At 49.0% G+C, this 23,721-nt stretch overlaps 1 protein-coding gene across 3 annotated transcripts in view; it reads right to left on the reverse strand.

The window, feature by feature from the left end:
• The window catches only part of SYK (spleen associated tyrosine kinase), an 86,664-nt gene that overhangs the window by 14,194 nt on the left and 48,749 nt on the right, over window positions 1-23,721 (reverse strand). For 2 of the 3 annotated variants that reach the window (XM_058672883.1, XM_058672884.1), the window contains exons 4-8: window positions 11,475-11,613; window positions 10,527-10,608; window positions 10,139-10,188; window positions 8,480-8,548; window positions 700-787 (exon numbers count right to left, since the gene is read on the reverse strand). In XM_058672883.1, coding sequence (XP_058528866.1) covers window positions 700-787; window positions 8,480-8,548; window positions 10,139-10,188; window positions 10,527-10,608; window positions 11,475-11,613 — 428 coding nt within the window. The remainder of the gene's footprint in view (window positions 1-699; window positions 788-8,479; window positions 8,549-10,138; window positions 10,189-10,526; window positions 10,609-11,474; window positions 11,614-23,721) is intronic. The other variant, XM_058672885.1, reaches the window with a different exon arrangement.

Consider the following 23,721-nt stretch of genomic DNA (forward strand, 5'->3'; position numbering starts at 1 on the left):
CTCAGTGCAAACAGAAGATGCTGAGCTGTCCCCAGCTCCCCTGGTTCCACGCCTGCTGGCCCAGCTCCTGCCACGGTCTGGTGACCACGGACCCTGAACTACAACTGTCTGGTTGAGCCTGGTCCAGGAGATCCTGCATTAAATCACCTTACGTATTTTCAGCAATAAGCAGATCAACCTGAAGAATAAAGGCTTGGGCGTTTTATGGGACAGAGAAAGGGCATCCCAAGGGCTTGTGTTTGGTGAGGAATATTGAGCTTCTCACGGGTATATATCTTCCTGAACCGGGTCCTTTCATGCTATTCCCTAAGCACATGGAGAACTCTAGAAACTCAGTCATTCCTTCATCCATGACTATATCTTAGGCATACTGTGATAGCATCTTTCCAAGAGTACAATCCTCACGGAAATGTAACCCTAAGAAGTTACAAGGAATTCCGAGGAAGCAGCAGGGGTTTGTCAGCTCAGCCAAAAGACAGTGAGGGAGGGGCCCAGTGGAAGAAATCCCTTTCCTTCTCCCGATCTCACCTGCTCCTGGACACGCGACACCTACTGCTGGCCACTAGATGGCAGTGCGCTTACTGCTAACCAGCACGGCACAGGTTGCAACCACAGACAGTGGAGCAGGTTCTTGAGCCGACCCTGCAAGCTCCAAGCAGCAGATGCTACACACCACGAACATCAAAGTGCATCTCTTACCTCTTTCGGCTGCCCAGGGCCCTCGTTCTGGCTCGTAAGGATTGAATGAGACGCTGCTCTCAGGCCGGTTTCCTTGGGGCGGGGGTGCCTGCAGGACACATGTGAGCACAGGTCATTTTCCCGCAAATGCACGCGCGTCTTTATATCGCACCAGCCGCGTCTCAACTTGCACGGGGCAGACAAGAAGCGAGCGAGGAAGACAGGCAAGGAAATAATAGCATTAGCTCGTTCTTCGGGTGACGGGATACTGTGACGTCTGAGCAAAGCTGGAGCTGTGTAAGCCCAGGGCATGGTCAATCTCCAGGGCAGTCACAATTCTCTGCTCCCGCCAAAAGTGTGCAAGGATTTCTTGCACCCACTGCCTTTATTTCTTACTTCGGACTCTTCCCCTTCAGTTTCATCTTCTTATGGGCATACACTTTATGAAGATAACTTAACACAGAAAATTAAATAAGCAGCTCCCACTACTTCCCCACTCCCCAGGATCAGGGTGCATCCATGTCCCCACATGGATCTTTGCCTTGTGGGTGACGTGGCAGCATCGGGTCCAGGTCAGAGGTGGCGCCAGTGCACTCCAGGTTCTGAAGGGGAAAGGCAGGCTAGCTGCTGCCCTCCTGGGAACCACACGGACCACGACTGCGAAGGACAGCAGTCGTGGGTCTTGGGAGGTAAACAAATCACCCTCTCTGTTCACCTGTGGGAAGCTAAGTCTGCCTGGTCCCCAAGCACGAGGGAATGGAGCACACTGGAAGCAATGCTCTGCTGGCCGTCAATCACGGCAAGCTGCCTCGTACTAAACACACCGTCACTGAATTGCGGATACTCCATCAACAGTCTACGGCAGGAAATGACTGCGGGAAAGCCTGCTCTCGGCATGCTTGAGGAAGTTTCCTTTTGAAAATTCTTGTATCTGCAGTTTGCCAGGCTGGCCCTCACCCCCAAGTTACAGCAAGCTTTCAATGTGACACACAGGTCACAGCAAAACCACTATTCAAAGTCCGTCCGCCCCCCCTCCCCACGCCCCGGCCGATTTTCAAACACCTGAACGGCAACTTCATATCCATGGCCCTTATCAGTGCCCAAACACCAGCCACAAAGATGCGAGATAACGCCTGGTAGAGCAGAAATCTGAACACATCACACGAGCCCTTGTCTGGCGGTCCACACTGAATTCACCTGTGCTATGCTGATATTACAAGCCAGACGCCAACACGATGGCGTCACCACCCGTCTCCCAACCTCCTGACGTCCATCTTCCATGCTGGATGCAGGTGGCCATGGAGGCTGGTGTGCTGATGGTAGCAAAACCCCTTCCTAGAATGCTGAAGGGCAACCGCCTAATCAAATGCAATACTGCCCAGTCCACAGCCGCCAGGCTCACTCTCAGCACTCCTCCCAATGCGCTTAACAGAAACAGCTAGAGGTTGGCTTGATGTCTCAATTGGTTCACTGGTGCAGAATCCCAAGGTTTTGGGTTGTCCTCCACTGCTTTCTCAGGTCATAAACTGAGAGCTTGATGGGAAGCGGAGCAGCCAGGACACAAACCAGTGCCCACATGGGATGCTGGCACTCGCCATTTAACTGGAGGTTTAAAAAAAGTTTTTAAAAAGTTTCTGTTCTTCCACTGCACTCCTTTTTTCCCTACAGGGAGCAGCATTCTGAGGTTCACAGAGCAGATCTGAATAGCCGGTGAAACTAAAACGCATTGCCTGGCAGGGCTCCCCACACAGGGAGAGGGGACCGACTGTCCTTGTAACATAAGGCGTCCTTCCTGCCCTCCGTCCACTTGGGACACTGTCCCGGGCTACAGACTTTCCATCCTCAGAGTTTTCTACAGAGCAACAGGGGTTCAAATCCAGAAGGCAATGTTATGTGTAAAGGAATTTTAAAATGAAAAGTGGAATAGCTATTAAAAAAAAAAGATATTGGAAAGCTCATCTGAGGGGTAAGAATTGGTAGTGATTCCTGGGATATGAGTAAGACACACTGTCGGGGGGCCAGGGGAATGCACCCCGAGTGCACCTTGGCCTATAGACCAAGAGACAAGTGTGGGAGCTCTTTCAGCAAGTAAACTGGCACCCCATTTTTCGCCAACACAGCTGAGGGTTTCACTTCCCATGATGCCTAACACAGAGAGCCGTGCAGTGATGAGCGACCGTGACCCGGCCACCAGCAGCTCCCGCGGCTCTCAGCAGAACACATCTGTTCTCCACCTGCACCCCTCACCCCTACCCCATTCCGCTCTGCTGACTGGTGGGGTGAGGCACCACACTGGGAGAGTGTTCGACGGGAGACAGCAAGGCAGGGATGTGAGATGGATCAGAGCCCGGATGGACACGCAGTGTTGGGGAACAGTGTCTGACACCACCTGCACCAGCAGGTGCTGCGCTGTGAGAGTTTTGGAGAGAAGGCACACAAAATTACAGGCTAGCTTGCTGGCTATGATTTACATGTTAATAATAAAATCCTCAGGAAGCAGAGATTCCTGCTCCACATGCCCGCTGCTTGTCACTGGTCTTCCTGCTTGGTGTGGGATCAATCAGGTATTACCATTCCTGCATAGAGAATAGCGGGTGGAAAACAAAATGCCAACAGTTCCTTTCCCTGCAGTTCTAACAGCAGTCAAAACAGGAATACCACCAGAGGGCGCCAGCTGTCTAGCCTTTAACTTTTCAAACCAGCAGGTACTAACCAGTGGGACCACAAAAGAACTAACAATCGAATTCAGTTAAAAACGATGATTGAGCCTCTTAACGGTAGGGCTTAACAAATATCAAAAGATGCATTTGAGTGCCTATGTCTAAGAACTTCGCACAGAATTAATTTTATTTTGGTGTCCCACAATCTGAAATCCATATAATGAATGGGCTGCCAGGAGAGGGATGAACCAGTCACTTTACAGCAAAGATCTACATGGCTTCTATCACCGCACTCCATGTTTCCCACGGCCTTGGTTATGGTTTTATGGTTTAGCCATCGCCAAGGAACAGGGAGTGGAGGATTTCTTGCCTTTCTCCCTGCTGAGCCCTGGCTAACTGGCCACTTAAATATACATTTTGAAACACTGCCATCCATGTGTGCATGGAAATTCTGGGACAAGTTTTTTTTCCGTTACATTGTCTCAGACGAGGCTCCTTTGAGGGGCAATGCTTACAGGCTATGTTCAGCTCTACAGGATGCTACTGTGCAAGTCCTGCCCTGGTCCCCTGACCCAAGGGAACAAAGAGAAAAATCCCAGCCCTAATCAGTGGAGGGTTGTTTTGTTTATTTGTTTGTTTTTAACCTCAGTACTACCTGTACTTGTAGCTTTTCGCTAAATTTATTTCTAATTTGTAAGGATGAACACATGACTGCTTCTAAAAGTGTAAAATGCATCTGCTTCTCATTATAAAAATGTCAAATTAGTTGGTTAATCATCTCAGAATCCGAACATGCTATTCACAAACTACCTAAACGCTAGCGCTAACTCACGCTCTAACATGCTTTTTTTTTTTGCCTCTGAATGATTAAAAACAAACTAATTTCTCTGAGCAAATTAACAGGTTCAACCAAGTTATTTCCCCGTCAGCTTAACAGAAGGAACAACTGACATACTGTGCACAAATGTTTTCTTACGACCGACTAAATAATGGTTCGTTGCCCGTCTGTTTGTGAAAATACAAACACTACTTCTTCTAGCATATTCCTTGCAAACAACTGAAAGATTTTCAATTCACAGCCTCCCTCAGGAACTCCGGCTGTCCTCTGGCTGTCTGACTTCTATGAAAACTCACCAGCTGTGTCAAAACCACCACACGTGTAAGTAGGCAACACTCCGGTTTTTCTCTTGCTCTCTCACCCTTTTTAACATTTTTTTTTCTTTTTGGTCAGGAAAATATTTTCATCATACTAATTACATGAATTCATTTCTAATATTTGAATCGCCCCCTTTAAAAAATTAATTTGAAACTTGTATCATGGTGTTGGCGCCTTAAGCAGACCTGGGCAAACAGGGTGACTAACAGCGTTAAGACTGCACGTTGCTATGCCCTCTTAACCAGGCCTCCATGGCAACCGGGCAGGAGCCAGCCAGCGATACAAACATTTTGTGTTGGTCCGCGGGCCCATAAAGCTGACACATTTTCTACTTGGTAGCTCCTCGACTGATGGCACTATTGTGTAACCTGTTATAAAAGGAGCCAGCTCTTGTGGGCTACGGATGCTGCTGTGTTCCGATCACCTACACCACTGCCTAGATAAACCGCGACCCATCGGCCCACGGCTCCACGAGTGTCTGCCTCAGTGGCCCTGCTGACCAAGTGTGGGACCAACATACAGGCAAACGTGAAAAGGTACAAGGGAGTTTACAATGAAAAACGGTCTTGACTCTCTTGTTTGGATTCCAGAGGTAACCAGGGTTTCTGGAACTTTCCATATTCTACCAGATTATTCTGTATCATATTGACTAACCCATTTGATATAATTGAATATGTGCACGGTTTTATCTGTTACAGCTCACGTGTTTTCTAAACATGTCAGGTTGCAGCTGCCTTCCACAGTGGTGGCTTTTCTCTGATTTGCTTACAATGGATAAATATGTCCATCATTACCGAACAATCCTGATTATAAAATGCTGCAATAAAAACCCTCATATTTACTTGACTGCACACGAATACAAGAATATCTGCAATGACAAACATCTAGAAATAAAATCAGACAGGTGATTTCTTTGTACATTGGACGGATGTTGCAAAATCACCTCTCTTAGAGATGGTATCATTTCACACTGTCCCAACAAGTGTGAGATTGCCTGTTCACCGTATCCTCACCATGCAATGGTACCAAGCTTCACATTGGGGTCAGCACACCACAGCTTTGTATTTCTTCCCACAAAGTTGAAAAATATTTCTTAAGTTTGAGCACTAATGATTTTTGCTTTCATATTATCCACTATCTTTGGATAGCATCATTTTTAATGTATATTTATTGCTATGTGGTCATGCTTACTGCTACTTTCTTCCCTTTTCCCTGTAAATGATCTCTTTCAGTCTAAATTACACTGAACATTATTTTCCAGCCATTTTTTTAAAGTAATTGTGAGTGATGTGAGCTAGCCGAAGCCTGCTGGGAAGATGACCCAGGGTGGGACTAAGACTTTGTATTTCATGACACTGCGTCTTCCTTGGGGAGTGTAATGGCTTTCAGTGCATAATGTTGGCTAGCTATGGGATCCAGCAGAGACCCAGGCACTGCTGTGAAGGAATCTGGGAAATGCAATTAGAGCGGATGTAGAATATAAACCAGCAGATGTGCGTTAAGGAAATTATCCTAAGGGCTGTGACTTCACCAGACAGGGAGTTTTTAAAAAAGAGTTAGGCTTTCCCAATTCAGAGAGAGAGAGAGAGAGAGAGAGAGAGGGCACAGACAGGTAGAGGAAAGACTGATACAGTAGCACCTCTGAACAGTAATTGTGGTCATGCTTGAAAGGTTTTCTCTCCTGCCTCTTAACATTCACTCCTGTGGACACTGGACTTCCCCTTCCAGTCCCAAAGGACACATACGGCAAGTCTTTTCAATAATTCAACGTGTGTGTGTGTGTGTGTAGATGTGCATATGTGATGGGTGTGTGTCACGCCTGTCCATGAAATCAACCTCTATATGCATGGAGATATGCCTCTATGGATATATACTAGGCTACTGCAAATAGTTCACAGAACAAATGTAACCACAGGATACATTTATTCAGTTATTTTGGTGGGAAAAAAAGGGCTGAGATTCACAGAATTTTTTAATACTCTGTATTTTCCATGAACTTGTTGAAGATTCTTTGATGTGGCTGCAAGTAAGTCCACGTATACACAGACGCACATGTGTAGGTATCAATATGTATGTGTGTGCATGTCACATAAGGACTCTATGTGCATGCGTGTGTTATAAGCAATTTCCTATTGCTCAAGCGTACTGGCTTGAACTGAGTGATAGAGCCGGACACTGCAGAATTAAGATAAACATGAAATGCTTTTTCTGTTCACGACTGCACCTAGGCTCAGGACTTACTGGTCCACAGGCTGCAGGTCATGCTGAACAGCCAGGAGCAGCAATTAAAAAGTGACGGTATGATCCGGGAGGTGGCCCATGTCCACTGAGGTGGCAAAGGGGTGAGATGATGGGCACCACACAGCTTTCTTGTGTCCTGGGAAAGTGTAAAACAAACAGCCTTCCACGGACAACCATTGTACCTCACGAGCTTCACTGTTGATCCCTGGCGGTGCATGCGTGGATTTAATGCATTGATAATCACAACCTTGAAAAGATGTGTCATCACTGAAAACAGCTTGAACCAGATGCATCGTGAAGCACCACCTGTGTACTTCCCCCTGGGTGAGGGCCCAAGTGGAAGGGCAGGTGCTGGATGCCCAGGGAGGGTCGGGGCAGTCTGAGGCTTCAGGCTTAGGGAGCTCTGCCACCCGCACAACAAGTCCAACTCCCTTCTGTTCTATGGGACTAGCCTTGCCTCCAGCACAAGTGTCAACTGGGAAAAAAATCTCGGGCACTTTATGACTTCTGTATCTGCTGTTTTAACAAACTGATGCAGGCAATTTACTCTGCGAGTCTGTACAAAAAATTGGGAATTGTTCATATGAAGCGAGAAAGAATCATTAATAAGGATTGCACTATCTCATTGATGACAAAGGCAGAGAGTAAAAAGCAACCTGCATATGTCATTTATGTGAAGGTATATCTATGTGTGTGTGTGTGTGTGTGCCTGAGCAGTTCACTACAATAAAAATCATTAAAAGAAGGATTCCGTGAGGTGGGCCTTTGGCACAGGGGTGAAGGTGCCATATAGGTTGCCCACATCCTGCAGCACAGCACCTGAGTTTGAGTCCCGACTCCATTCCCAATTCCAGCTTCCTGCTAATGCACAGATGGTGGTTCAAGTACTGGTGTCCCTGCCACCTCCGTGGGAGACCCAGGAGGGTGAATCGGCAGATGGGATAGCTCCGGTTCTTTCAAATAAATCAATGAAACATTAAAGAGTAAACACGAGGGGACAAGCACATCTATTTCTCTAAAAAATTTGACCATAAAGCAAAATCTAGAGTTCCATCACATGCCAACATTACTGCCTCAAAAAGAAAATATATATATATATATTTTTTTTTTTCTTCTAATTCTCTGTGTATTATAAAGTTCTTTGTGTGTTGGATAGCTGCCATTCATGAAGTTATCACAGGGCGTGACCCTGGGAGTTGGGGTAAGTCATCAGATAGGATGGCACGTTCCAACTAATTCCGTGTCTGGCCCTAACAGCACCAACGAAGCCCTCGACACAGCTAGCCTCACCCACCTGAAGTGCTCACCGTGCAGTTCACCTTTCAACTGCACAGGGGGCGCCATTCCTCCCAACGCCATGTATACAATCCCTTACCTTCACGGGGCAACCAACAGTCAGCTGATTGTCGCTGAGAAGATGTCCCATCATGAGAATTGGCTGGCGCGACCATGCTCATTGCCGTGACGTCACAGCTCCATGTTAGCAGACAGCGGGTGAACACGGATGCACTGCACTGCATGTAGCTCAACTGGGGACCCACATGAAAAGCTCAGCAAGCACTTATGGCCTAGACTGCCCAGGCCGGAAGGTGCAAGTGAGGGCTGAGCATGGCTGAGGCGCGGAAGCATTGCAGAAGGAACAGGAGACGTATATGCAGTGCAGGGCAGGCCAGGCAGCGGGGCACGGGCTGAGCGAGCGTCAGTCCTACCACTTAGGGACAGCAAGCAGGGCACGTCTTAGCACCTTTTTGTGGCCAGACTTTGGGAAGGTGTAGGATCTGATTCTGGAGATGATTCCGCCTGCCAACCACGTCTAGAAACCACAAGAGCAAGGAGGAAAAGTCAATTTAGTTTCGGAAAACAAACACTGGGCACCTGACATGACCCGGTATCGTAACCACTTCTGCCATTACACCACTAACCCGTCCCCACGCTGCCAATGAGAATGATCACAGGCAACACTTGGTCATTTGGAAAGCTTCCAGAAAATTCTATGGCTTGAACAGAAGGACAAAGAAGAAAAAAAAAGAAAAAAACATTAGGGAAGTATCTACCACTGAAGGCTAGCAAATGAGAGTTCTGTCATTTGATAGCTGATGTTTCCTACACATCAGTAAGTCATACCTCCAGGCAAACCATCCTAAAGAACCCACAAGTACACCTAGCCATTCAGGCAAATGCTACTGCCCAAAGGTGTTTATGTAAATACACCAAGATGTACATTGAGGGCATCCGCAACTTTTTTCTATTGATTTTTGCCAGTCAATAAAAGTCTATTTCCAAGCATTTAACTTCTCAAAGTGATTGGTTAATGCATGGTTTAACACGCAGCTTGCTAATCTTCTAAGGCTTTCAGACCTAAGCTTTCCTCCCTCTCCAACAACGATGTGTTTGCTTCATGGAACACACAATATTCAAGTTGGACTGCCAGGCACAGATCCATGAGTGGTGTAAAAGGTCCAACAAAATGTTAACTCTATAAGGATTCTGGCCCCAAATCCCCTGGTATTTCAGCTTCCTCTGATCTGAGAACAAGCAGGTGTTGCCTGGATTGCCTCCCCATTTTCAACATGGGCTCATCCCCAATTGGAGATGTTTCAAAGTCTGTGGACTTCATTGTTCAGGGGCAGGCAGCAGGCAGAAAGTCAGGTGAACATGGTCTCCTGCCCAGGTGACATTACAGGGCACTCAAAGCCCACACTGCAGTCTGCCCATACCAGCAAGGAATCAGTTACTAGGGAATCCTTCCATACCCCATGGGGTCCCTCCCCCACAGGGGCATCTTTGAGCAAGTCCTTCTTCGAGCAAGCCACCATGGAGGGGTCCTGAGCCACGTTCTCACTGACAAGGGTAGGGTGGTCCCTGGCCAAGCTTGCCCTGCTCCATCCTTCTCTGCGGCCTTCTCTTGTCCAAGACCCTGGCAGCCATCCTCATCTCAGGACGCCTTCTACTTGCCTTTAGTTGAACCAAGTCATGCAAACAGCTCAGATCCCCTGGGAGCAGCCTGAGATGTGGTTTGATCCCCCTCCCCAAAACCCGGACCAGCAACCTCGGGGTGACATGCCATCTACCAGGCATGTTACATGGATCATGCATTCATCAGAAGAGGCTCAAGGCTGAACTTGCACAAGTGCCCATTTCTCAGATCTAATGGGAGGCCAATTCTGATGTAACACTGGCCTTCATCTTCACTTTGCTGTGCTTTTAGTAAACAGCGAGAAGGGAGCCCAGCCAAGAAATGGGGACAGCTTGGTGGGCTTAGCAGTGCTATTTAACACTGACCAGAACTCCTACGTCAGTGAGGGGTTTGTTTGCCCACTATACCTATTGGCTGAAAGGCACTTTTCCATCTGTGCTAACAAAGCCTGGCTTTGCCTTAAGAGGTATTTCTCATGACACTTACCGCAGGATGGGAGCTTGGAAGTTGCGGACGAGCGTCAAAATCAAGGTTTCCTGATTAGAAAGAGCATGAACAATTATCATGATATCATGAAACCAACTTCTTCCAGATCGATCAGCCTGACTGACATAGTGCTGCTTGGGAAACAGACACACTTTCTGCCCATATTCCTTTCATTCCCCCGTCACCACCTTTTGCCATTAAAACTTCACTTTTTCAACGTGAAATTGATCATCCATTTTGGATCTGTGAGATCAAAAACTGGAGCGTGCTGACATCACATGTTTCACACATCAAACATCAGGCCTCGTGCAACCAGAACAGGCAACAGGACCAGATCTACACTGAGGCTGATGGTGACCGCTGGGATTCTAGTGACTTGGCAACTCACCTTGCTGTGAACCGATCTTCTGACATGGAACCGTAAGGACCCTTAACAAACCATCGGGTTTGTAAGAATAATGCTCCACAAGCTGAAACGGAAGACAGGGAGAAAGCATGGCTCTTGAGCAGGCAGGACATACAGGCATCACATCTGAGACTCACTGACTGCTCGAGGGGTTTCGGAGGTGACTCAGGAATCTTCTGTGTCCACACAGCCCTCTCCAGAAGCATGGTGGAGCACACTCTGGCACCCCTCCTTGGGTGAGGGGTCAATCAATTTTCCCAGGAAAGGGCCAGCTTGTGATGCTAAGGCTTCTGTGGGCCACATATCATATATCATATATATCCCTAATCCTTGGGCTTTTATCAGTGTGCAAACCACTGCCTTCATGGTCTGCACAGGACCATGCTGGGAGCCACATTTGGTCTGTGGTTTGCAGACCCTGCTGGAAAGAAAAGATGGCTTGAACAGGGTCATGCAGTGACTGCCACTCCCAACAAAACAGAACCAGGGTCCTGAGGTCAGGGTGGGGTATAAAGGCAATTCTGATGTACTTTCCCATCCACGGTGGCAAGAAAATACCCAGCGAGAAATGCTGAATGAGGCGAGCATGCAAGGATACAGCAGCGGAATCAGTAAAAAATAATGCACCATCTAGGGATGGAACTTTCCAACAAGGAGAGGTACTTAAAACAGCCAGTGCAGAACCACGCAAATCCAAGGAGGATGCCACACACGGAAAGCAGTCACGTGGCCAAGGTCCACTGGATGTCTTTGTGGAACTGATGGAGCCAGATGCATATTTGTAAAAAGCTCCAGGGGCTGATGATAGTCTGAGAGGCCACACTGCATACAAAGGCAAGCCCCGCCCTATTGATTTCTGAGTCTCTGGGACAAGCAGCCCTGTGGGCCCTGCGCTCTGCCCTTGAGGGCTGAAGAGGAGTCAAGCTGTACCTGCCAAAGTGTGTCGAACTTCTTCCCCTCTGGGATGGAGAGCTTCCCAGTCTTGTCTTTGTCGATGCGGTAATGCAGTACCTTCCCTTCATGCAGCAGGCACAGGGCATAGGACCCATTGTTGTCTCTGGCCCTGATCCTAGAATACAGGGTGACATTCCATCAGTGCCATCCGGCCAGGAACAGGAGCCGGTGTAGATGCACCCTGGCTGGCGTGAGCAGCAGGTGCTCTCCAGTGGGAAGAGGCAACTGTGAGCATCTCCCAGCCTGAAGGTCAAGCTCTCTGCCCAACATATGCAGGAAGGCCTGCCTTACAGGCAGTAGCTGACAACAAGGAAATGCTAGTAGGTTGGGGTGCAGTATGGCTAAACTCCAGGGGGTTAACGGGGAGAGTGTGGGTTTGGGTGGACAGCAACATAATCCAGAGTGACTTGCAGGTATGAGTCCACAAGGGGAGCCCACTGTCCTACTGGGATCTGGGTTTGAATTAGATCCACAAACAGTACAGAGTCGAGCTCCACTGTCCAGCTTGGGGCTGTGAATTGGGGCTATCTGATGGGCATTTTAACTGCAAATCTACAGGACCACAGACAGAGGCAGGGGAAGACCTCCTTTCCCCAGTATCGATGTCACCCCCCATCTTCCCACGGCTGGGAAGGAAGCATGAGGCTGGGATATAACACGGTTTAAACTGTGATGCTGCCAGATGAAGTTCTTGAGTGAGAAGGGCATCCCTGTCAAATGGGGGTCAGTGGGTGACATCAGAACCACACTGTCACCCTTGGTCACCTTCTGTGTGCCCTGCTGCATGGACTGGTCATCACAGCCCTGGAGCCTGGTACCAAGCTTCATGAACACACCCCAGCCATCCCTGAGAGGAGCTGCTTCTGATCCTAGGGGAGGCAGCAGGCCCGCCAGAAGGACGTGAGGAGCTAAGAGACAGTGCGGTCCAGGCGGTGGCTGCAAATCCCCCACGGCAGCTTCACGCCCTTCACCCTCCGCGGCCCACTTCATTCCTTTGGGCAACTCCAGACCTTCTGATCCCCCCTGTCAGTCAATGACACCTTCCCAGGAGGTACTCCCTTCACCTGGGACCTCTATCCCTCTCTTTTGCCTTCCTGAACATAGCCCACGTGTGGTTTCCTAACTTTTTAAACAAATGTCGTAACTCCGTACACTGTGCTTTGGACGTGTCTCTAAGTCAGAGACAAGAGCTTGAAACGGGGACTTCAGACCCCACCTAGCCCACCACAAACTGACTCCCCAGCTCCCTGCTTCAGCCTGGCCAGCTCGGGCATCTGGGGGTTAAACCAGCAGATGACAGCCTTGTGACATACTTCTTACAAAACAGCAGGTCAAGGAGGAAACAGAGAAGGTAGCTAAGGGCTTTGCTTTTGGACAAGCAACAGCTGCGAAGGTCCAATGTCTCCCCGGTTGCCCAACAAAAGGGACCCATCCTGCCATCTCTCCCCATCTGGAAACCTGTGCAAGCTCCTAGTGACAGGTGACCAGCAGGTAATGTACCCGGCCCCTGGACACAGACTGAACAGGCCTCCCCCTCTGGCAGCTGGCAGGAAATGAGGGCAGAGAAGGGAAACCCACAGGCCCAGCATCTGTAGGTGGTAAAGACCAGAAGGCTCCTAGACATCAACGGCCAGCAACTGTGAAGTATCTCTAGGCTGCAGGCAGATCCTGGGCGGGGCTGTTGCTCACGTGGCATGCTAGAAGCCGCAGCCTGCCAGCCTGGCTCCTCCCCTGGGCCCTCCTCCTAATGTTGAGCAATCTCCCTTGGTGAGTGGCAAAGGTGGCACGCCCATCCAGGTTTAAGATGAAAGCAAAGGCAAACTTTCCTGTTCCTGTCTTTGGTTTCAACTGCCTCCGGGCTGTTTACAGATGCCCCCAAATATGTACTCAACAAGAAGCAAGCTAAGAGACATGGATTCTGCTGGATTAGAAAGCCTGCAATTTCTCAGACTTGACCTTGGGGTTGTAACTCAAGACTGCTTTTGGCCTGCATGGGCATGGCAACTCCCCTGGGATGGGTGATCTCAGGTGCTGGGAGGAGCAGGCCTCACACCTGCACTGTACAAGGTTGGTGTGAGCAGAGCATGAATTCTGTCAGGGCATAGCCTGGGAGAACAGAATCCCTACCTGCCCCTGTGGCACCCTCCTGGGTGAGGGTGGGAGTGCGGTGACACCATGTACGGAGGAGAGTGAAGACCCTAGCAGTGTGGGAGATGCATGTGGCCATGGCTCCTGGGACATCGCCTGTGTCAGCAGCTGGTCTCAGCCCAGCCCAAGAGGCATTCTCTTTCTCCCCCGTTCATCAGAGTCAGGAGGGGCAGGGGGTACACCTGGGAGCAGCTATGTGCACAGTGCTTGAGAACGAACAGGCATCGTGGCCAGGAGGGCTCATGCTGTGGCGAGTGCGCAGGCTTTCTCAGGCCATCAACCTGACAACGGCTTCTCACGGAGGAGAGCCGGGGAGAGGGGAAGGCAGAGATGGAGAAGCCAGGGGAAGCCAGAGATGGAGCAGAGCCAGGGGAAGCCAGAGATGGAGCAGAGCTGTGCAGAAAAGAATCTCTGCTCGGGAGAGGCGCCAGCACAACTATCCACTAAAGACAAGAAGATGCAGTTCCTGGGGGCTTTGGGCGTACACCACAGCAACATTCAACAGGAGCAGGTGCATTCCACGCAAACAAGGGAAGCAAGATCCTCCCACGGCACAATCCTTTGGAGGGGCTACGGGGTCCTTCTGAACACACCTGCCTTTGAGATGCTGGATCCCAAATGCCACCACCTCCTTCTGCGCTCCTTCCTGAAGTTTAGCTCTCTGAGGCTGCAGCTGTTTGGCATCAGTCCACCACAGCTTTGGACAGGTGGGGGCTCTGCATGCTGACCCGGCTGTAAAACCATCTGAGAGACTGAACTCAGCATTTACGGAGGGCAGAGGGGGCTCCCAGTAGCCCACTGCGGGCTCATGAGCACAGGAGCGGTGATTTTTAAAGTACACAATCAACTTTCAAAATTTAGAGGTGAAACAAAAAGTGATTTGAAACATTATCAAGGAAAAGTGGGCTGCAAATCAAAGCAAAAAATGTGCGTTTGGCTTAAGGGCAAATGCTAAGATTAGCAATGCAGCGGAAGGGGGTAGCCTCTTATGCCAGCAACACCATGGACAACTGGAGATGAGATTTCTAAGTCATGAGGTTGAAAATACACCCAGTACTGAAGACTCAGGATTCCTGCAGATGAAAGTCAATCAAATATGGATTCAAAAGCATAACCCCAAACAGAATGGAACATGAGTTATGAAAAAGGAAAAAGGAAAAGACACAGACATATTGCCAAGGACAGTCAGGTATTAGGATAATCAAATATGCAATATCAATTACCTATGTAAGAAATGTTTAAAGAAATAAAGAATGGAATCCTGAAAGGGAGTAGCCAATAGAATACCCCCAAATTGCTCAGAAATATTTGAGAAGAGCTCCACTGGCAGCCAGGTAGGAAGGGGCATTCACTGGGAACTTGGGAAGTCAACCCAGCCACAGATCTGCAGGTTCTGCTGATTTGTCCAATCCTATCATGGGCAGAAGAGGCAGAGTGGCAGAGCCCAGGAAGTCATGTATGGGAGCAGGGTGGATTTCATGGCCCAGATCCCACTGGCACTACCTTGGGCACTAGTTGGTGAATTGGGGCAAAGATGCTGGAGGAAGGACAACACTGAGTTGTACACGTGCTAAGCCAGGGGAGAACTTACTCCCAGCTCAACCCATTGTACTGCTCCCAGCACAAAAACAATAACCACTCAGCACCCACAGGCTCCATCCAAATTAGGTCCAGTGCCACTGACGATCCCAGGTACTGCTGGAACCAGGAGTGGGAGACCAGGCAATGCTATATTCACAGCATGGGATTACAAGGGGTAGAGAGTGGTGAGCCAGGATTGTAGCATGGAACCCAGGACTGAATATCACTGCAGGGAGCAGTGACAACAAAGAACCAGGCACTGAATGAGATCAGTTAGGCCAACTGGTAAACCTGCAGGCAACACAGTTTAAAAACCAGCCCCAAAGAGAAGAATTTACCAATCAAAGTGACAATGACTAAGGGCAAACAAACAAACACAGGCACAGTGAATAAGGCTACCAACACCTCCCCTGCAAAGCAACAAAACCCTTTTTCAGACTCAGAGTTAACTGAGAAAGAAAGATGCGGAGGAACTATCAGATAATGATTTTTTTTAATCATTACAAAGCATCTTAAGAAAAATGAGAAGCACATACAGGAGTTCAAGGAATACATTATAAGGGAAATAGCAATGATAAAACAAAATCAAGCTGAAGTATCAGAAATGGAGCGCACAACGCAGCAAGTTAAAATCTTAGTGGAAACCCTCAATAATGAACGAGTGAGGCAGAAGCAAACAATCTCAGAATTGGAAGACTCCAGAGCACTCAGTCAAGCTAAGAAAAGCATCCAGGAGTTACGGGACACCATCTAAAGGCCAAATGTAAGAGTTATACAAGAACGTGGAGCGGCGGAAAGAGAAGCTGGGTTCAAAAATATATTCAGGGAAATAATAAATGAGAACCTCCCTAACATGAAGAAATAACTGGAAATAAAATACCAGAACTCCCAATAGAGTTGACCAAAAATGATCCGTGACACATCGTAACCAAGTTCTCACTGGTGGAACATAAGGAAAAGATACTGAAACATGCACGTGAAAAAAATCAACTAACTTATAGAGGAGCTCCAATCACATTCACAGCTGACCTCTCAGGAAACTCTACAGGCCAGAAGAGAATGAAGTGACATATTCCAAATCCTGAAAGGAAAAATTGTCAATCCAGGATATCTTATCCAGCAAAGTTTTCCTTTGCCTTTGAAAATGGAAGAAAATTCTTCCACAGCAAAGAATTCGCCAGCTCCTGGGGTGTGCCAGGTCCACTAGGCCAACTCCTAGACACCCCAGCTCCTGGGGTGTGCCAGGTCCACTAGGCCAACTCCTAGACACCCCAGCTCCTGGGGTGTGCCAGGTCGACTAGGCCAACTCCTAGACACCCCAGCTCCTGGGGTGTGAGGTCCATTAGGGCAGATCCTGGACAAGGCCTGCATGGTACTCATTTTCACATGCCTACTTTTCAGTGGATACAACCTTTATTCTTAGTCAGATTCACCAAGCCATTTAATCCTCAGCTTTATCAAATAGTGCAACCTCCTTTGGACTACTCATTCTAATGTTCACTGCTTGATTCTGCAGGGCCTCCCATGGGCCCCACACTTGAGGTATGAGTGTGTGTGGGGGGAGTGGAGACAGGATGGGATGGTATTGAGGGAATTATAAAGAAGAGAATGATGCAGAGTAGGGGGTAGGAACCTGAGAAACGGAGAGAAATGGTGACTGGCTAATAAGCAAAAGGATGACTCAAAGACTCAAGTGCAAAGTGCTCCCTGAAAGAGACGGGGAAGGTAAGGAGGCCATCTGAATTTCGGATGGGGAGCACCGAGGAACAGGACACACAGGAGGGTCAATCACCCATTGACCCCTCTGTCACTCCTCCCATCCAGCTAGCCCCTCTTCCTTTCTAGATGCCCCCATTAAACAAACCATACCATCAACTCCCCAAGAGGAACTTCTGTCTGGTCCAGGCACTTCCTTCCCTGCACCTGTTCAGACCACCTTCCAGTCACAGCATGCTAGGCCACAGTCTACGGAACCTCACAGCCCTACACAGGCATCTTTGTGCCAGAAAAATGTCCTTCTCTGCTTACTTGATTCTCATTACTCAGAACCCAAGCTGAACAGTCCTTCTCCCACTGAGACATGGCCCTGCATGCTGGGATTATAGCTCAGAAGACCATGCCCCAGTCCGTGTCTCTGCGGTACCAAGAGCACAGGAGATGAGGAATCATCAGCAAGTGAACCAAATACACTATCTGGTAGTTGCAGTGTCCACAAGGTTCAAGGGACAGCATCACACGTCACAGACTGCCAAATGTCCACTTGATTTTGACATCTTTCCTGCCTTGTAGAAAGGCATGTGATGTGACAAGACATGCCATATGGTAAGGCATGGACGTAATTCTGCCTGACTCATCACAGCATTCCAGCTCCTACCTTAATGCCTGCTGCATATCTGGACAAATGCATATTTTGTTGAATGAATGACAATGTCTGCAGCCATTTTGTTTCTATACAGCCTATTGCTAAAGTCAGAAAAGTAAGAACAGCACTTAAAATGATATGAGTGTGATGAAATATCACCTGTGCTGGTGACTTGGTTACTGGGAAAGCAGCATTTTATAGATCACCTTGAAATCACTCTGGGTTCTGTAAGACTCAAAAAGATACTCAACCAAAGACAATAAAATATCCAAAGAATACCAAGTGTGTGCATGCACAAACACACATACACACACAAAAACCTACAATGATTTTGATTGTAAAATCTAGTGCAACAGGTAATTGTTAGTGTTTTCTGAGCTACCTCGTATGAATAGCCCATAGCATTGCATTTCTGCAGAAACAACACACGCTGGAGGAGCATGTGTGCACAACATAACTGTGCTATGTAGATTGGCAACTCGAGAAGAGTCTAGCAAATGGGACCCCGGGACCTTAAGCTCATCTATAATTAGCGAAACAACTCAGCCTGGAAAGCCCACTGCTTTCCACTGCAATTTCTCTCCCCAGAGCTGAGACTGTGAGCCTGGTCAGAGTCCTAGCACTGTGCTTTCAATTCAGCCTCCTGTTAACGCATCCTGAAAGGCAGCAGCTGATGCTCAGACACTTGGGTCCCTGCCACCCAAGGAGGAGACTCAGACAGAGCTCTGGGTGCCTGGTTTTGACCTGGCTATCACAGACATCAAGGATATGAGCCAGCAGATGCAAGATGTCTCTCTCTGCTTTTCTTATTACAGAGGAAATAACTACATTTTAAAAAAGAGCTGAAGGCCCAGTACAGTAGCCTAGTGGCTGAAGTCCTCACTTTGCACGAGCCAGGATTCTATATGGGCATCAGTTCTAATTCCAGCAGCTCCACTTCCCATCCAGTTGCCTGTTTGTGGCCTGGGAAAACAACAGAGGATGGTCCAAAGCCTTGGGATCCTGCACCTGTATGGGAGACCCGGAAGAAGCTGCTGGCTCCTGGCTTTAGATTGGCTCAGTTCCAGCCATCGCAACCACTTGGGGAATGAATCAGCAGACAGAAGATCTTCCTCTCTGTCTCTTCTCTCTGTGTATCTGACTTTCAAAAAAAATAAGCTGAGGGATGGCATTGGAGCTATAATTACTCATTGATCAAGATGGTACACATTAATGGCGCACCTTGCAGGGCCCTGCACAGGCCACAACAGATACACGGTGAGCAGACTAGGGGGCTGAGTTACAGCAGAGACAGCTGCTATCCAAAAACATGGAGCTGCTGAGTCACCCATGAAGTCAAAGGAAGTCCTTGGGGAGGAATCATGGGAATCATGAACCAAGTAGAAATCTAGAACCTTGAGAATCAAGACGAACTCAAGCCCCAAACCAAGTATGTGGGACCAGGAAACACATAGGGAAGGAGGAAAGTGTGGCTGTCCTTCCAGTCTCAGCTCTTCCAACTATGTGTGGCCCATTAACTATGCCAGTGTAAGGACCTCTGGGTGTTCAGGGTCCTGAGCAGAGTCCTGGCAGATGAGCAGGGAAGAGCGGGTCAGGCTGGTGACATCCCACAGCGCTCTCTGACCCTGACAATGTGAGATAAAGGCAAAATCCCAGCTCCAATTATGTACATGATCTTTAGACATGGAAGTTGGAATATACAGATCTTTGGATTGCAGATGGCTTCCCAGCTGGAGTCTCTGATATGCCCAGATAAACTGGGAAGGCAAACCTTGGTGGTCCCTCATTCCCGAGAGGGTTGGAGTGGGAGAGGTTGCATCACCACAGCTGTCCAGGCCTGGGAACGCAGCCTTCCTCCTTGTTGCAGAATAGGGGACACCAGGGCGCTGAGCTTCCTACAATGCACACACATAGAGGAAGAGGGTGCATGCAGCCCTACGCTGACAGCCCAGGGAGATGGACAAGGAACCTGAGGGCACAGAGGGAACAGTGGGAACATAAAGCAGGAACCCACAGGGCTTCCTTTGGCACAGCCCAGGACACATAGGCACCCATCTGCCAAAAAAGAGTAAGTGCCTTTGCTGGGTTCACAAAGCAAAGGCTTTGAAATGCTGATAAAACTAATCATACTCCACCCAGCACAGGGGCTGCAGGACAATACCCTGGCCTCCTCCTGGTGCACCTCTGCAATGCACAAAGGCAGATGGGCCCTGCTGGGTGTCATTCGGATCTGGCCCTCACTTCCCCAAAGTCAGAGTTGCCAGCTGCCCAAAGCACTGTCCTCCTATTTCCCTTCATTTTCACCTTTCCCGCTTTGCACTAGCTACAAGGGGTCTCCTATCTTGGGTGGGACCCAGCCTCTGAGCACACTCCTGCCTATACATGCTCTTCCCTGGCAGGGTAGCCTCTGGCTGCCTCAGGTCTCCATTCAAACATCTCCTTCCCAGCTGAGTCGTTCCCCATCCAGTAGGCATACAACAGTGCCAAGGCAATTTGGCCCCAGCATGCTCTATTACTTTGCTTCTGTGAGCACTAGAAATCCGGTCAGCCCTCTGTATCCATGGGTCGCATATCCACACATCCTACATGTGCAAATTCAACCAAAGGAGCAGGTACTCTCTAAAAACTGCATCTGTACTGAACGTGCACAGGCTGTCATCCCTAAACATCACAGCATGACAACTCCTCACCAAGCATATACATTGCATTAGGTATTTTAAGTTTCACAGAGATATCTTAAAGTATCCGAGAGGACGGATGCACCACACCATTTTTAAAAGGGCCTATTTATTTATTTGAAAGGCAGAGTTACAGAGGTAGGGGTGGGAGAGTCACAGAGAAAGATCATCAACCCAGTGATTCATTCCCCAGATAGCCCAACTGGCCAGAGCTGGGCCAGCCCAAAACCAGGACTCAGAAGCTTCTTCCCGGTTTCTAACATGAATGCAGGGGTACAAGCACTAGGGTCACCTTCTGCTACTTTCCCACGCACATGAGCAGCGAGAGCTGGAGTGGAAGTGGAGCCCCTGAAATTCAAATGGTACCCATATGGAAAGCCAGTGCCACATATCCACTAAGCTACAGCACCAGCCTCAGCACACTGTTTTAAATGAGGGACTTGAGCATCTGGGGATTTTAGCATTGGGCTAAACACAAATGGGGGAAGGAACCAACAAGCTGGCTGAGCCCTAGGCTGTACCAGGGCAGCCATCCTTGTGGCCATGTGACTCCTTCCGTAAGGGAGGAGACCCAGCAGCAGCTGGAACTCAATTCTGTGACCAGGACCCTCTGTCATTTGCTCATCGCTATGACAAAAGAAAAAAGAAAGAAACATTCTGTGAAATTCCATGTAAGCAGTGAAAATTTGGATATTCAAATCAAAACCATGAGGGTGGTGGGCATTTGACCTGCAGTTGACTACAGGTTAGGATGCCGGCATCCCATATCGATGTGCCTAATTCCAACTCTTGGATCCAGCTTCCGACTCCAGCTTCCTGCTAATGCAGACACAGGGAGGTAGGAGATGACGGCTCAAACACCTGGCTCCTGCCACCCGTGTGACAGATGCAGGCTGAGTCTGTGGCTCCCAGCATCAGCCTGGCTTAGCCATGGATGTTGAGGGCATTGGGAGAGTGGACCAGTGAGTGGGAGCACACACTCCTTGTCTCTCTCCTTGTTTCTCTCTTTGTGTCTCTACTTTTCAAATAAACACACCTGGGTATAAAGTGCCTATGAATGGACATCAGCTCTGCATCAACCATTAGCCCCGCATCAACCATCAGCCCCGCACCTTGGCCTAGCCATGCTCAGACCGATGCGTAGCCAAGATCTGTAGGAGTTCCCTGGAGCCCAGAGAGAAGCACACACCAATACTCGTGAAGGGAAAGAGCATGTTGGACTTGAGAGTCCCTGTATTCACTGACAGACATTATCTCATGGTAGAAGCACCACGAGCCTGGGCCTCATGGGGACCAGTGGTAAACTTGTCACTTCTGCACAAGTGTATGCTCCGTGTGCAAACACTTACCAAGCCAACCCAACCTGTCCTTCTGAGAGGACGGCCCACATGCCCAAACACAGCAAGCTCGTGCCCCAGGAAGACACTGGGCTGTGGGTGCAATCACAGGTCACAGGGCTGGCCAGGATGCTACCATGGCATTTCCTCTGTTGAATGCCCCATGCAGGGTCTGCTGCTGTAGTGCAGACGCGCCAACTGCTGCCTGCAAGCGTGTCATCACACAAGGGCAGCGGTTTGAGTTCTGGCCGCTCCATTTCCAATCTAGTTACCTGGCAGGGCAGCAGGAGAGCCTGTGCCACAGCGTCCTTTTAGGAAGTGAATCAGTGGATGAAGTCCGCTGGGGGTGTGCATGCATGTGTCTGCCTCTCTCTTTAACTCTGCTTTCTAGCAATACATCTCTCCAAGAAACCCAATAGATTCCCTGGCAGTGAACATTCCCAGGGGTATCAACAACAGAAAGACATCAAGCAAGGAAAAGCCGGGCAGTTCTGCCCGCACATGCTGAGCTGCGGTTGGTGTGTTCTCACCTCCTCCAGAAGACAGCACTGAGCAGGGTCACTCTTAGCCCTGAGGGTCCACAACAGGAACATGGAATCTACTGCTCTCACGTCTCATCAGTACCCTGCTACAGAGAGGCCTGAGTTGAAGGCTACTGCTCACACATGGATCCCCAAGTACATCTGGCTGCAGGCCAAGCAGGACTGGCATGTGGGCAGAGAAGGAAGCCAGGGATGCCAGTGTCTGAGAGCTTGGCATGTGCAGAATACAAGTGGACAACTGCAGCAAAGGAAGGAGCGAGAACACTGTCCAAGGAGATCTACCAGGGGACTTGGCAGACAAGCAGAGGCCCAGGCCCCTCACCCTTGAGAGCCCCCTATGCTGTGGGTCTTAGAGTCATGGTGGGTGTCAGTTGGTGTGGGGAGATGTGCTGTGAGGGCACGTAAGCTGTCAGTCAGTGCAGGGGGACGTGGGAGCTCAGGATTTGTATTAACACACATTCTCCCAGGAAAGCAGAGCTGAATCTGGACTTTGGTAGGGTGCAGCCGCTGCGCCAAGAACAGTTTTCCAAAGGACATTTATTTGTTTGAAAGGAGAGAGTGCATCAGGGACAGATCTTCCATCCATCCACCAGTGTAATTCTCAATTCCTGCAACAGTGAGGTGAGGGCAGGCTGAAATCAGGCACCACAGATTCCATCTGAATCTCCCACATGGGGAGCAGGCTCACACTCCTTGAACCATCATCTGGCATCTGCCGTAGGTCATTAACAGAAAGTTGGAATCAGAAGCACAGCCCAGACTCGAACCCAGGCACTCTGAAATGGGACATGGGTGCTGCAAGCGGCAGCAGCGTAACCACGGTGCCAGAGAACAGATGACTCTTTTTTCGAAAGTTAATTTATGGACAGTAGACAAATGTCACCTCTATTGCCATACAGATCTCAAAGTTACAGCTGTTCCCCATAGGAGCCTGAAATCAGCCATCCCAACCAGTGGAAAGCCAGCAAAACCTGCCAGTCAGACTGTGCTATTTTGGGTTCATTTCACACACCAAGACACTGTGGGCACCGTCCCATGACTTTTGTGTAGGAAATTATTGTTGAGTGGTTGGTAGAAGTCCAAGCCTTGGGGTGGGGGGGAACTGGCTGGTAGGTGCTTCTACTAAGGGAAATGTTGCCTTTCTCCACCATGGCTGGGACGACATCTGCCAAACACTCCCATTCCAGCCACTGGTGAGTGGCGAGTTCATTAGTCTTGATTTTTAAAAGAGTAATATCAAGCAGAGACCAAGTGGTTGACACTGCTGGGGATGCCCAGTTTTCCTTCTTACAAATGTGCGTCTTGGGAAGCAGCAGGTGGTGGCTCCGTTAGTTGGCTCTGCCACCCATGTGGGAGACCTGGCTGAGTGGCTCCTGACTTGGGTTTGGCCCACTCTTGGCTGTGCTGGCCCTGGGAGGATGAACTAGCAGCAGGGAAATCCCTCCGCCTTTTCTAAATGTAACAGAAGCACTGCATGTAAAACCATTTGTGAAGTAAGATGGACTGTGAGAAAGCATAAAGAATATCCTAAATGCATAAGGAATATCCTAAATGGGTAGTCAGAGAGTACCGTTT

The sequence above is a fragment of the Ochotona princeps genome, chromosome 14 (assembly GCF_030435755.1).
Source record: "Ochotona princeps isolate mOchPri1 chromosome 14, mOchPri1.hap1, whole genome shotgun sequence".
Classification (NCBI taxonomy): domain Eukaryota; kingdom Metazoa; phylum Chordata; class Mammalia; order Lagomorpha; family Ochotonidae; genus Ochotona; species Ochotona princeps.